At 37.8% G+C, this 16,309-nt stretch overlaps 1 protein-coding gene across 2 annotated transcripts in view; it reads right to left on the reverse strand.

Moving 5' to 3' along the window:
• Positions 1-1,492: 1,492 nt before the first annotated feature.
• cops7a (COP9 constitutive photomorphogenic homolog subunit 7A) overlaps positions 1,493-16,309 on the reverse strand; it is a 35,380-nt gene continuing 20,563 nt past the window's right edge. For both annotated transcript variants that reach the window (XM_048542198.2, XM_048542197.2), the window contains exons 4-7: positions 7,457-7,545; positions 5,695-5,897; positions 4,802-4,907; positions 1,493-1,912 (exon numbers count right to left, since the gene is read on the reverse strand). In XM_048542198.2, coding sequence (XP_048398155.1) covers positions 1,754-1,912; positions 4,802-4,907; positions 5,695-5,897; positions 7,457-7,545 — 557 coding nt within the window. In that variant the 3' untranslated portion in view covers positions 1,493-1,753. The remainder of the gene's footprint in view (positions 1,913-4,801; positions 4,908-5,694; positions 5,898-7,456; positions 7,546-16,309) is intronic.

Genomic DNA, 16,309 nt, shown 5'->3' on the forward strand with positions numbered 1-16,309 from the left:
AGACAAACAAAACAAAAACCACTACCTGTTGTCTTCTTGAATTGCTGCAGTCCTTGCAACGTAAACACTGTATAGTGCTTTTATAGGATTATATGCTTTAAGAGTGAATGCAAATAGAAGAATAATTTCTTTTTACATAATGTTTTTCAAACCTCTAGACAATTTAGAGTTTAAAAGCCAATATAGTATGTTGCAGTTATTGCTGTCATCATGAAGGAAACACCGCTATTAGCTCTGATCAATCTTACTCATTCAAATCAACATAAGAAAGTTTTATTTGACCATCACTGTTTGGAGGAGTTTGTTGAGCAGAAATTAGTTGGATTTGAGATTTTACAACAGTAGGTACACTTCATTTCATTCACTGTAAAGTGATTTGAGACATTCAAGTCATGGAAAAAGCTACGAAATGCAATTTTAAAGTATTACTGGATTGCTGCACCTTGCATCTCTCTATTCACTTGCTGCTCTCTTTGTAAAAATTGGTTTCTCCAATTTTATTATCCCATAATCTGGTGCTAATGGAAGCTATTCTGAAGTGGCTTTGAAGACTTCAGGAAACCAACACAGAACTTCGCACCAGTAACCATTACTAAAAACCACGTGCAAGGTGTAGGAATCTTTCAGCTGTATGGGTTCAGGCTCGGTGTTAAAACTGCACCTTGATCTATGGCGTATCATGTACATTTGTACATTGGACTTCCATAAGTAAGGATTTGAATCCAGTGTCACAGTAAATGGTTTGACTGTATCATCAGGATAGTACTAGTACAAGTTATTTTAGCACTCAAAGGGAACATAACCATCCTCTCCTTCGACTGCCCTCATATCCTAAACAGCTCAAAAGACACAACAGGTGATTGAATAGTCATCTAGCAAGTGGGATAAATGCTTTGTAATGCTGCCAGATATGATGCTTTAGAAATTAATTTCTAGACTGCTGTCTCAAACATTGCACCAGATTTAGAGATGTGCTTTTGTTTTTCATTGGGTAAATGTAGTCATTTGAGTACAACTAACAGATTGCCCATTCATAAAATCATGCAACTAGTACACCCTTAAATTCTTAAAACATAATTCCATCCAATGTCATTATTCCAATTTCGTGTTGACCAAACTTTGTTTTGAAATGGAATTTTCAAATGGAAATCCATGTTGCTCCTTCCTTTTTAAAACTGATGTGTAATAAACAATTAATTGCATCTAAGGACCAAGTACTGTTTTCATCTCTTTATATATTCTTAAGCAATTATATTTCAAATCCATTGGTTCTTTGGAAAGCCTCAGTTTGAGATTATTGAACACCAGATTTATGGAGCAAAGAATTTGTATGAGTTACATGCAACCCTTTATTACCTCATTCGACAGAATGCTAAATCAAAAGACTAACTAACTATAGTTACTTTTAAAGTGACTTCATTCTATCACAAAAGTTATTCTGCACCAACAGATTTATTATCAGCCACTGTAGGGAATACTGAACAAATATGAATTTATGCAATATAAAAATCCTTTATTACTTCAGAAGTCAGTTTGCAACCAGTACCTTTTAATGGGAAAGGATGATGCAGTAGTTGGCTATTATTATAAAATCTGTGTATTACAAAAACAAAAATTTCATTTGCACAAAATGTTGTTCAAATTTCTTTCCACGTGCCATTTAGGAGAACCGTTGCTCAGTTCATTGTATTCCCATTTCTTCTCAGTTCCAGCTTCCCCATAAGCATTGGAATAATTCTGCCAACTTATTCTTCTAATGACGGCTAGATGATAAACTTTTAGATTTTGACAATTTCTTTGTGGATGGACGCTGTTCAACAAGCTGTGGAGTGTCACGATCCATTGGATGCTGATCAGGATCTTGTGTCGAGGTAGATGCTGTTGCCTTCAATGTCTTCTTTATGTTTGCCACCTTAAAAGTAAAAAAATCTCAGCCATCAATATTCATGTAATTGTTGTTGGAGAACAGAGTCATGATACACAGCTCTGACTTTTAAATGTCATTTAATAAATCCAATAAGTCTGCCAAGCCAACTACATAACTATTCATGCATACTTGTAATGTTTAAGTGTATCAGACTGTTACGTACTTGTCCCACCTCATAGTAACTGCCTTGGTCAAATCCCTACTATCTTCCCTTTGCTGTTCAGCTATATTTTAAATTTCTAACAGCAATTATAACTGAAGATATTACCACAATGAAGCAACTACATTGGGGAAGAAACAATGCAAGTACTGGTCACTTACAAGACAAAATTATTTGGGATTTTTGTGGAATTAAAAAAACTTGAGCTTTTTACACACAGCCTGTGTATCAGATTACTTTTGTCTTTGCAGCAACTACTGTTCTTCAGATTTGCTCGGTTATGGGCATCAAATGTGTTAGGTTTGAGAACCCAAAATGGCATAAAACAATAATTTAAAAGTGAAAAAGAAGAAAGATTTGCATTTACAGTGCCATTTTCCTGATCTCAGGTGATGCTCCAAGGCCCTATAATCCTTAGGACTCATTTTAAGGCAGGGAATAAAGTAGTGAATTGGAACAACATTACCTCTCCACGACAGTTTTCACCATGTGGAAAAGCAATGTCACTAGACTAGTAATCCAGAGCCCAGGTTAAATGCTCTGGGGAAATGGATTTGAATTACCCCATGGTAGGTGACAAAATCTGAAGTCTATTTTAAAAACATCTGAAATTAAAAGCTAGCTTAATAGCAATTGCTTAAAGTAAAAAAAAACACATCTCGTTCAGAAATGCCCTTTAGGCCAGAAAAATGCGCTATCCTTTCCTGGTCTGGCCTACATAGGATTCTAGAACTACATCAATACAGTTGACATCTAGTTGTATAACTATACGTTAATAATTACACAGTTGGGCAACAAATGCTGGTTTAACTCTCATCTTGTTAATGAATTGTAAAGTAAATCTCGCACAACCTAACACCCCACCACAGGGGGCATTCAGTAAATGTCTTGTAATCCAAACATGAGAATTTACAACAAAAAAGGAACTATTTTACTTAAAATACAGTAACTACTTTAAGATTCAAAGAGTTGGAGGGTGGGGAGTGGGGGATAAACACATACATTGAGCTGCATTATACTCTGCGGGTCTTTCAGCCTGACACCACTAATGGATTACTTTTGAAATACATTCACTTCTGGAAAAAAAGACAAATATACAGCACTGTCCATGATGTTAAGATATTTCAGTATACTTTAGAGCAAATTAGGTACTTAAGTTAATCCACTGTTACATTGTTAAGACTTCAGACCGTAGCAAGATACCATATTCAGCAAAATTAATAAACGGCTGATCAGTCTTTGTAACATGTAAAATTCAAATAATCACAAAACTCTTGCCACTGAACAGGAAGAGGAGCTCAACTTTTCTGTCTACTGTTGGATGCTCAGTCTCTCCTATCACTGACACTATTATTGTGCATCTGCTCCAACCACTGCTCTCTCCCAAATTCCTCCGTCTGTTCCATCAATTCCTACACCATTTGTTCACTTGACCTCCTACAACTCACTGCCCTCCCTGTACTTCCTCTTTTTTATGTCACCCCCTACAACCTGTTCTGCCACCACCTCCTGTTTTCTCTGGTTCCTATCACCAGTAGGAGAGAATTGTGGCACAAAGCAGTCTACAGGGGCAAGAGAAAAAGTCAATGTAAGGAAGTGATAATGGTATTTGGCAAAGAAATCAGGAGGAATTGAGAAGGAGTGATGAAAAATGTAAAGAACGGAGCAGGAAGCAGATGTATTAGCTGATAGCAAGGGATATATTGCATACTTTTGAGAATACTTTGGAGGTAACCTCAGGACAAACATTCAATTTATAAGCAATGACCATGTCATGAAGACTGACCAGAGCTAGGTCATTTTTCTGAGGTCAAGAAGCTGACTTGGGGTAACCCGAGAACTCTTCAAAATTATCAAAAGAATTGTCAGAGTGACCAAAACAGATGCAATCTGCAGATGAGACAAGAATGAGGAGCTAAAAACAGGATAGTCATGAATAATTTTCATTGAGAACTTCAGGAGAAATTTATTTTCTCAGGAAAAGTAGTTAAAATCAAGAAGTTAGGCAGATGTATTCAACTGTACGTTAAATGAGCACGTGGGAGAGAGGAGTACAATAATCATTGATAGGGACAGATTAGTTCGCTGAACGAATAGGAATTTGCAAAGTCGAGTGATACTCTGCTTATTTACCAAGTTGGATATTCATTTGCCATTTCATCTGTGGTAGTATGCAGCATTATTTGGGCCTCTCACTAGGTCAGTAAGGGTTTTTACAGAGGGTTTAGTGGAGCAGATTAATTACACACCATGCCTGCCTGGACAATATCATTTTTGGCAAAGGTGATGTCTAACCCAGTGACAAAAGCACAGTTGGTTGTCAAAAGGCAACTCAACTCATTGACAAGCAATATATCCCAATAATGCCAGGTTAAGTGCCCTTGTCTGTGGGGCAGAAAAGTTCAACTCTGGTGTTATCCACTGTTAGTGTGCGTGATCCCTAAATAGTTGAAAAGCAGTACTGCAAAAGTTAGGTGGAATAAACAAAACCACTTATTAGTTGGGTGGGCGATACAGGGCTGGACGTAAATAAAAATTAAAACAATGCTTTACAAATTCCTTGTTTGTTGGAAGGTATTTTCATATTTTGAAGTGTTTTTTTAGTAACCTTACAGTTTATGGACTTAATGTCAATTTCTCAGACTAAAATTATACAAAACCAATGGATGCAGGATTGATGGGTTGATCATCTTATTTTTATCCTCTTAACTCACCTCAGTTTCTACCTGCTGTTGTGTTTTTGTGTGGCCTTCTTTATACTGATTTACGCGGAGGACTTGCTGCTCAATGCCCAGCAGAACTGCTTGACAACAATCGCACCTGTCAAGAAACAGGACAATTGTTAGCATACGAACACATTTTAAAAGGACGCTTAACTTAATTCATGAACACATTTCCATAAACTAGAAAAACAATATAATTATGGTATAGTTACATTTCAGAAAAGTTGTAACTTGCAGGTTTAAAGAATTTGCACAATTAACAAAACATACATTTGTTGACAGATTATTTTTCCATTACAGTTCACCATAGATCTCGATTGAGTGCACATCAAAAACTCAGAATGCCAACATGGTTATATTTTCTGGAACATCCTTATTTTTCAGACATTTTAGTTCCGGTATCTGTCACCTTTGTTAAGAGTACATTAGTTAGCTCATTTCCTAGCATGGCATTTGCCAATGATTAAAGATAATACAAGAGATGAACATGTGCTTCATGAATCTATTTTAAAACTGATGGTTTTGAAAAATTGTGTTTCAAAAAGAAAAATCAATACACTGCTCTTTCACTACAATTAACATCAATTATAGTTTTAAAAAAAGCAAAAATCATATCGTATCATATAGAGGATTCCAAGTAGGAAAAAGGACACAAAATTAGTCCTGCGTTACTGACAATTCATTTTAGTAGGATCAGATCATCTTAAGGCCAAATAGTTCTATTCATACCTATACTGATGAAAAAGTAATTACAAGAAATCAAATAAATTTCCCACCTATATGGTGAGTCTCTAAGGACTTTTTTGGAAGTGTCCCATACAATTGTCATTATACAATATTACTGTAAAGAAAAAATCCACATCATAAAACAAAAATACAATTACCATTCTTGGAGAGTTTTAACAATACTGCTGATGTCTTGCTTTTGGAGATCTCGGCCAATGCAAAAGTCAACTTCAAGAAGCTGATTTCGTTGATCAAGTTTGCCTTGTATTATATCAGTATAAATTGCTTCAATAATCAGATCTTCCAGCTCTCTGAGGTTTTTTATGTCAAGGTCTTTCAGGAGCATGGAATATGGAATGCACTGCCAAGTTACAAAAGAAAGGTCAACAACTTCAAAGTAATGACAAAAAAAAACACCTTTTGATTCCTCATTAATGGATATCTCAATGCAGCCGGTCAAAAGTATAAATACATAAATTGTAATAAAGGCATTGTTTTTTAAAATAAAATATTCCTGAAAGATCTTACCAAAATTGCAACAAATAGAACAAATTTTTGGTTTCAACGTTTCACCAATATAAAACATACAGCTAATATGAACTTATTGCTCTCTCACAAACAAAACCCAATATAATACATTCAGTACAGCATTTCAAGAGATTAGAAGGACATTCTCTTGATGTAAAATTATAACCTCATAAGCCTCACACACACAATGGCACTATCAGTTTAACAATTCAATAGAATATGGTGTCAAACCATCAAGCTACGAACATAGGAGAAACTCTGACCATGGATTAAACATAACATTTGAGAATCTATTTTCCATCAGGTTGTTTGCCTAGCAAAAAACTTATAGCTAGTTGATTTTTTCCTATAATTTTGATTTCGTATTGATTTTCAAAGCATTCAGACGATGGGAAAACAGCAGAAATAGTACAAGTTGGCAGAAGTCAGGGGAGGAATTCAGCTTAGTAAGAAAAATGAATGTTGACAAAAAGCATGAAAGATTTAGAAGTCTATATAAAAGGCACCTGACCTTTACTTAGGATATTGCTAATTTTAAATAAAAATTACAAGTATATTAAATTAAGGGAACAGAATACACTATAGACAGACAACTCAAGTATAAAACATTCATGTATCAAGCACATTATGGTTAGAGGTTAACACTCCAACCAAAACATCCAGTGTTTCAAAACAAATGTACTAAAGTCTCAAGGTGATAATTTCACATTTTTGCCATCAACCACCCACTGGGATCAAAATTAATTGCCAATTCAGGGCAGTTTTAGTGCATTCAGCCAAAACCTTTTGGAATGGGATTAAAACCAGCCAAACTATTTCATAGAGAGACATGACAGACAAAACAGGGAGGCTTTCCAGTTTCAGTTTGGATTGTACTCAATCCTATATCTGAGGTGAAAAAGGGTATGGTACATCCCACAGCATCACCTAGTTTCTGTAATAGTCTTACTTTCAATAAAAATCAGACAGTTCATATGAGAGAGAAGACAGAAAGAAAAAGGAGACCAAGAAAGTATTTGCTGTCAATTAAATATCTGCGTATAAAAGGCTTTAAAGCCCTTCTGCTGCATCTCTCAATTGATCCAAAGCCTCCTAAATAGCTCTAAAGTGGAGGAGTTATAATTTCAAACAATACTGCATTCTAAGATTGGCAATGGATTTCCGTCCAGTTCATATTCACTTTTAATGTTGGACTGATACAGTAACTATATAGTTGCTGAGGAAGTTAAATAAAGAAAAATTAAATTCATGCCTCTGTACGTACACAAGTGCAATTGCCACTTACAAAACAAATGCTGGCTACAAAAACTGAATCAGAGAGAAAAAAAAAATCACTACATGGCAATGTGCCCTGGACACCTAGCACGTATGCACAAACAAAATCTTAAGTACCTTCATTCTTGCCGCCAAGCTTACTATGGTGAGATGTTTCAGCTTGTTCTTCTGAGCTAATGTTAATTCGGGTAGACTTCCCTTATTTGCTAAACAACAGAAAATATGTAATTCTAGAAAGAACCTTCAGAGTTAATTAAAGCAAGAATTATACACAGCTCAAATTTGCTAAGTCCACAAGCAATATGCCAAAGAAGGTTATAATAGGATTGTGCCTTCATGAATTCCCCCAAAAGTCCATTTAATTCTTCCATTAATTGGAAATATTAGCATTTATTTTGTTTCAAAAACAACAACAGTTTGTTATCATTAGATAAACTTTGACAATGCATTGTGCTAATGTACAAAATGAACACAGGAAAGATAACTGAAGTACATTTACGTTAAAGCAGCAATTTGTCAAATCAAACATGAAGGGCCAACTAGAATTCCATCCTCGGTTCAGGCATCTTTTATATAAATATGGCCTACAAAGATTTGAGAGCATTTGGTTTTCTCACAAATGTTAAGTTTGGGTGGTAATGTCAGATTCCTAAAGATGCATGAGCTCACCAGTGCTTTTTCATAACTGAAAATATGTAATCATGCACAATATGCTACAGATTAAAATTAAGCAGTTTGCAAAAAGTATCCCACTTAGTAAGTTAGATTCACAATATAGTGCAACTGTAACTGTTTATCCTTACTGGCGTGAAATAGCAGTTTAAGTATTCAGTGCTATTTGTAGTTAGAAGAATTAGATTACAACACATACACAATATGCATGATTTTTTTTCCTGAAAATTAAGTCAAAAGAAAAAAAAATTAAATTTTGGGATATGATAGATTCACTGTTATGGTACTGACTACACTGCCGAAGATTGAGCGGTAGGTACTGGTGCAACTCTTATTGTATGTGTATGACCTTTTGTCCGCAGTGCTACGATGTGCATTACATCAAAAGCAGTTTACATTAGATGATTTATAGTTTTGAACTATTTATGTTTTTTGAACTATTTTAAATGTTTTTATTGCAGACACACACACACACACACACTCGGCTAGCCATAAAGCACTCTTGTTGATTGATCTCATTTGAAACAGGTTGTGAGGATATATGGTAACCAGCAAGGCATGAAACTTATGAAATAAATGCCTGAGAAGGGAACTATCAACAGCGACATGGCCATTAACTTAAAGTACATTGCAATCACGTTGGTTTGTTTCCCTGCATCCCATATTCTTTTGATTGAGACATTTAAATTAACTTTTTTTCCCCCCCCTCCAAAAGACCAGCAAACTCTGTAATCCAGCATAACTACTGCTCCTAAGGCTACCAGTTTTAATACAGTGGGGCAGGTTTGATTCCAGCCTGTCTGTGCGGAGTTTGCAGGAATAGGGTAGGAGGAATAAGTCTGGGTGGGGTGGCCTTTAGAGGGTTGATGTGGGCTTGTTGAACCTATTTCCATGCTGTGGGGATTCTACTTAAAAAAAACATGCACCTGTAATTTGAAATTTACAAGGCAAGCAACAAAGTACGAACTTAAAACTGATATTTGAAGTATGATAGTTAAGATTTATGTCAAATGAGTGCCATTGACAAGGCTTTTTTTTGTCTGTTAATTGAGAAGGTTTGGGGAGTTGCCACCATGAAACAGTTTTTGGGGTGCAGATACAAGCACAGTGCTGTTGGATAACTAAATCATAGGATGACGTTAACAACACAGATATTTCCAATTCAGGATATTTGAGGGAAGCTTGCATGTGGCGATGCTCTCATGCACTTTATTTCTTTTCTCTTCATAGTGGAAGAGATCACGATTTTGGAAGATACTGTGGAAGAAGCCTTGGACAGTTACTGCAAAGCAGACTGTACATGCTACACATCAGTGATCTCTCCAACTTCCTTTTGCCATATGCATTCTGCTAATTCAGAAGTTTGTCAGGCAGCTGTTCATCTTAAAAGGGCCACTGCTTCTGTGCGATTTATTCACTTTAGGAGGTTACATTAGCATGAGGTGGTGAACTGCATGTTTAAAATGGCAGTTAAGGTGTCAACAGAAACATAGAAAATAGGAGTAGGCCTGCTCTGAAATTCGTTACAATCGTGGCTGATCATCCAGCTCTAGAGCCTGCTCCTGCTTCCCCAACCCACCATTAAACGTTTGATCCCTTCAGTTCCAAGTGCTCCGACCAACTGCTTCTTGAAATCAGTGTTTTGATCTTGACTGCTTTCTGGGGCAGCGAGTTTCATAGGCACACCAATCTCAAAGTAGAGAAGCTTCTCATTGCAGGCCTAAATGGTTTATCATGTTTCCTTAGACTGTACCTCCCTGTTCTAGATTCCCCTGCCACCAGGGACATCCTACCTGCATCTACCCTGTCTTGTCCAATTAGGTTTCTATGCAATCGCACCTACACTTCTCCCACACCCAGCTTTGTCCCATCTGCATACTGAGATATTAAAAATCATTCAAAAATCATGAATGTATTGATTAATAAACTAGACTAGATTAATAAACTAGACTGCTTTGCCCTAAATGATATTGAGCTTACTACAGTCAAAAGTTATCCAAGCAACTGGACAGTATTCCATTACACTTCTCACTTGCAATTCATAGGTGATGGGAAAACATCAGAAAGTTAGTAGATCAGTGAATCCCCACAGAATACATAGTTTCTGACTCGCTGTTATCACCACAGTATTTATTTGGCAACTCCAATAATGTCTGGTCAGTGTTGGACCTCAGGATGTTGCTGATGAGAGTTACAACAATGATACTGTAACTAAATGTCAAGGGAGGTGGTTAAACTCTTGCTGAAAATTACCAAATATAATTTGTCACTGATCAGCCTAAGTTTGAATGCTGCCCAGGTCTTGTTGCATGGAGGATCAACTTCAATTACAATCACAAGGTGTCTTAATGCTTCACATCTACTTAATTACATTTGTAAATAAACTTTGCACGCATGGGAAAGATATTAAGTACAATTTCATCTCTCCCATCTAACAATTTTGCCCAATCTTTACATTTTTGATCTTAAATACTGTGAAGCAGGAGTTAAGCTTTCCCTCCCTCCCAGTGGATCTCGGTATGTGCAGATGCACAGCAATTTACGGATAGAGAGACATATTTGCAGAACAAACTTCATTCATTTCCTATCATTGCTACTAAAGGGAAGCAGGGTCCAGGATCTAATTATTACACCCTAGTAGTGCATTTCACACGTGACCTCATTTTGATACCTGAAAGGTTGTAACAATTTTCTGTGAGAACATAGCTTGGTGGTGGTTGGTTAAATGGGGAGGTTGGAGGGAACAGGAGAAATTTCACTAAAAACAACTTCTTGCCAGCAACATCTATTGTATCTTCACCTGATAGAATGGTTGGAGGTAACTTGCAGATACCTCTATTTCCAGAAAAGTACAGAAAGTAATAAAAGTATGAGTAAGTTTTTTTCATATTTGGGAATAAATGACACCAGTCAATCTGACAGCATACATAATCACAAATCACTTCTTGGTTTGTGTTACTGCAACCTCTTTGGTCATTAGCACTTCAATACAGGAGTTTCATGCAAATTTCACTGGTTTCTTCAATTCACTTTCAGCTAAATGACAAATTACATCTTCAGTACTTAGTGAAGGGTCACATGCAGATGATCCTTCATTGTCTGAAGCACATAAATCTCAAGTTTGATGTTGCTACATGGTAATCATGAAATTTATGTATGTGACCTGTGTATGTAGGTTATGTTATGTACTTTTAAATCTCTTGAAGGCCCAGGTTCATCTGTGTAGAGAATGAATACATATTAGGGGAATAATATACAACAAGTTGAAACAAACAAATATTAGAAATATTAACTACAATTAGCAGTATTAGCATTTTGTTACTCAGTTATTGTGCACTAATATTTGAATTTCTTAGAGTACTGCTGAAGGTAACACATGCAGGGAGGATACTCACCAAAAATTCCATTTCAGCAAAGATCATTCATGAGGTGTTCCAAACAAAATTTTGGGGAGCGCCCATTGGTCAAAGTTTTAAAATTCTTGCAGTATGTTCCAATCAGTGTAGCCTGATTAATTAATTTCAGTAGGCTCACTACAGTACAGCACATGACCAAGTTTGTTAAGAGTGAATGGATAACTAATTAAGTCAAAGCAGCAACAAGGAAACATCAAGCCACTTTTAAGAAGTTAAACATTAGGAGAGAGGAAGGATCTTTAATTTTATTTTCAAAATTATAACAAAAAGACAAAAGGCTCCAATTTTAAGACTAAAAACAGTTGGAAGGGGAAGAAAGATACTGAAGAGGAGAAAAATGAAAAAAATGAAAAACAAAATAGAAGAGGTGAAATAATATGAATGCCTCCTAGGGATATTGGGAAACAACAGATCTTTGAATCTCGGCTGATCTTGACCTCAATGTTATTTACCTACTTTTCTTATCCCCGCCCCAAACAAAATCCACCCATTTCTGTCTTTACAATTTTAATTGCTTCAATATCACAACATTTTGCAGAAAGAAAGTTTACATTTCTACTACCCATTTTGTATAAAAAGGTGACACCACATTTTAGGAAAACCTAGCTTTGATTTTAAAAAATTGTGCTCCCATATTCCAAATCTCTCCCCCAAACCCCACATCAGAAGGCAAGTCTTTTTTTTAAAAAAGCCATTATTTCATTGATACAGCTGCTAGTTTTCCACGGTCAGCCAGCCACAAATTTTAACCATTTAAGATGACAACCCAGTTCTTATCAGTTGGTTGAATGCTAGCCCCACAGCTCAACACAGTAATCCCCAGCACATTTCAAACTTTGGTCAATTCAAATCTGCCAACACCCAATTCTAACCGTTCACACATTAAAATTCTGCCACAGTTGCTTGGAAGTTGTTTTAAGGAATCTTTTTTGTTTTAAAGAACATCAATTGGATCACATCTTAACCTATTATCAAAAGAAAATCAAATTGATGAAATTAGTCTTCATAATTTATCATCTTTAAATCCCAGCATCATTCATGCAAATCAGACCTGCACCCTCGTCAAGGTTATTGTTGCCTTTTTGAGGCGTGACGTCCAAAACTGAACAATACCACAGGCAATTTGACTTAAGGCTCTATACAACTGAAGCACAAGTTCTTTACTTACAAGTTTTTAAAGCATCAGATAAATGCTTTTTGGTTACTTTTATATTTGTGTACACTTAGTCGCATCCAAGTCATTGACATACATTTTGAAAAACTGAGGCCAAACGTACCGGGAGAACATCATTTATCAGAAGCCTCCTTTATTCTACTCTCCCCAACTTGCACATGTTGTGCATGATTGCTTCCACAGCATACAGTTCGATTTTATATTAGAAACCTGTACATGATCTTAAACATTTCCTCAAAGTTCAGGTACAGAGCTGCCATAGAGACCTGGCCTATCCTTTCTCCCCTTATTCATCATTTTAACAAGATCCTTGGAAAATACGAACTAGATTAAGTACAACAGGATTTACTCTTCACAAATGCATGCAGGTAAATTTCAGTCACATCTCTAACTCCAGCTGGACCATAAGGTCTGTAGTTGCCGATTTCTTTTTCTTTTCTCAAATAATTTACCTCACAAGCACCTTGAATGTGGTCAAAAGGATTATTGACAGATGACCAAAAGCCTGGTCAAAAAGGTAGGCTTTAAAAGGAGATGAGAGAGGGAGAAGTTGAGACTTAAAAGAAGGGAACTTCAGAGCTTAGTATGAAGACAACTGAAAGCACCGCCACCAACGGCAGAGCAAAAGGAGATCAGAGATGTACAACACGTCAAAATTGGACGAATGCAGAGCTCTTGAAAAACTGTAGAAAGAAGAGAAAGGACATTTGAATTTTAAAAACACAGAGGACCTTGGGAGCTCAGTTATGGGATTGGATGCAAGTTCGGATACATGCAGGGGAGATTTGGATAAATTCAAGCTAATGGAGAGTGGGCGATGAGATGGCTGTGAGGCACCATTGAAATAGCATAGTTTGGAGGTAATAAACCATAGGCTGATAACACAATTTTCCAATTCAATGATAATTCTAAAATCTAGAGAGCATTTTCTTTATTGCCCATCAAACTACACATGATACTAATGAAGTTTACTCAAGTATGGGAATAATATTCAACAGTTGAATAGATTTGGGCAACTTGAGCTTTACACAGAGTTAACTTAGTGAGCAAGGTACAAAAAGGGGAAACAATTTTCTTGAAGTAGTTTTAACAAGGAGATGAGGGAATGCTGTTGAAATTTGAGAGGTTAAGTGGGTCACAAATAACAGAGCAGGAAGAACAAACAGCTAATCCTAATAATAAAAAAAGTCCAGCCCAGTATTTTCCAAGGGTACATTTTTTTCTTACTTCCTATTTTGGTAATAAACGGTAATTATTCAAGCTGTATGCTGATTAGCTGCCTTAACATAGCCAGCAGCAGGTTTGAATGATGTTAATCCAAAGTTTGAACACTAGTATTTCAATTGCAAGTACCCAGATACCTGTAAGATAACGTATTTATTCTCATAGTGTAAATTAAAATGTTTTCTTGTTGGAACAGAACTATGATGCAATGTTCAGCTTAGGTATTATATGAATAGTCATTTGCAGCTTGAAACAACAAGTATTTCAAGCCATCAGGGTCTGATTTTAAGCAAAAAAAATCACAGTAACTTTGGTTTCACAAGTCTAACCACTTTCTTATATGTGAAATCAAATAAGGATGTGCTACTGACAATATTTGACAAAAAACAAAAACAAATATTTATCAGAGATAATGGGAACTGCAGATGCTGGAGATTCCAAGATAATAAAACGTGAGGCTGGATGAACACAGCAGGCCAAGCAGCATCTCAGGAGCACAAAAGCTGACGTTTCGGGCCTAGACCCTTCATCAGAGAGGGGGATGGGGGGAGGGAACTGGAATAAATAGGGAGAGAGGGGGAGGCGGACCGAAGATGGAGAGTAAAGAAGATAGGTGGAGAGGGTGTAGGTGGGGAGGTAGGGAGGGGATAGGTCAGTCCAGGGAAGACGGACAGGTCAAGGAGGTGGGATGAGGTTGGTAGGTAGCTGGGGGTGCGGCTTGGGGTGGGAGGAAGGGATGGGTGAGAGGAAGAACCGGTTAGGGAGGCAGAGACAGGTTGGACTGGTTTTGGGATGCAGTGGGTGGGGGGGAAGAGCTGGGCTGGTTGTGTGGTGCAGTGGGGGGAGGGGATGAACTGGGCTGGTTTAGGGATGCAGTGGGGGAAGGGGAGATTTTTCCATCCCCACCCCTGTCTGCTTTCCGGAGAGACCACTCTCTCCGTGACTCCCTTGTTCGCTCCACACTGCCCTCCAACCCCACCACACCCGGCACCTTCCCCTGCAACCGCAGGAAATGCTACACTTGTCCCCACACCTCCTCCCTCACCCCCATCCCAGGCCCCAAGATGACATTCCACATTAAGCAGAGGTTCACCTGCACATCTGCCAATGTGGTATACTGCATCCACTGTACCCGGTGCGGCTTTCTCTACATTGGGGAAACCAAGCGGAGGCTTGGGGACCGCTTTGCAGAACACCTCCGCTCAGTTCGCAACAAACAACTGCACCTCCCAGTCGCGAACCATTTCCACTCCCCCTCCCATTCTCTTGATGACATGTCCATCATGGGCCTCCTGCACTGCCACAATGATGCCACCCGAAGGTTGCAGGAACAGCAACTCATATTCCGCCTGGGAACCCTGCAGCCATATGGTATCAATGTGGACTTCACCAGTTTCAAAATCTCCCCTTCCCCCACTGCATCCCTAAACCAGCCCAGTTCATCCCCTCCCCCCACTGCACCACACAACCAGCCCAGCTCTTCCCCCCCACCCACTGCATCCCAAAACCAGTCCAACCGGTCTCTGCCTCCCTAACCGGTTCTTCCTCTCACCCATCCCTTCCTCCCACCCCAAGCCGCACCCCCAGCTACCTACCAACCTCATCCCACCTCCTTGACCTGTCCGTCTTCCCTGGACTGACCTATCCCCTCCCTACCTCCCCACCTACACCCTCTCCACCTATCTTCTTTACTCTCCATCTTCGGTCCGCCTCCCCCTCTCTCCCTATTTATTCCAGTTCCCTCCCCCCATCCCCCTCTCTGATGAAGGGTCTAGGCCCGAAACGTCAGCTTTTGTGCTCCTGAGATGCTGCTTGGCCTGCTGTGTTCATCCAGCCTCACATTTTATTATCTACAAATATTTATCATACAGTTTGTAAGAGGTGAATTAGCTATGCACGGGGTGTCTAGATGCAACTCTGCAATTCATGTTTCTATATGCATTTATTACTTAATGCTGAACATTGCTGGTGAAGTTTAGATTGTCATCACTGCACATTTCCTCTAAATGCACTTGATTACAACAAACAGGTTTGTCTATGCTAATCTTCAACAAAAATTTTAGATCAAAAACTGTCAAATTTAAAAGAAACTAATGGGGGAAGAATAAGTAAATTTTGAAATTAATGTAAAATTCTAGAATTAAAAACATTGACGTGTCTGTGTGAAATCTGAAATAAAGACAGAAAAATGCTTAAAATACTCAACAGATCTGGCAGCATCTATGGAGATGGAAAGAGTTAGCATTTTAGAGTAACATGCCTTCCTTAGAAATGGAGGAAGAAAGGGTTCGAAATGTCAACTGTTTCTCTCTCAAACAACATTACCATTTCTGCAGAATATTTTCTGACTTTTGTATTTTCACTGCAATTGTGGGTTTAAGACTAAGTAGGTTTTGACAAATTAACTCTGTCAATGTAACAACATAGGCAGCAAGAGATGTTCTAGAAGTTAGCAAGTTAAAAATAATAAAAAGTGAACCAAAA

The sequence above is a fragment of the Stegostoma tigrinum genome, chromosome 14, assembly GCF_030684315.1.
Source record: "Stegostoma tigrinum isolate sSteTig4 chromosome 14, sSteTig4.hap1, whole genome shotgun sequence".
NCBI classification, from domain to species: Eukaryota; Metazoa; Chordata; class Chondrichthyes; order Orectolobiformes; family Stegostomatidae; genus Stegostoma; species Stegostoma tigrinum.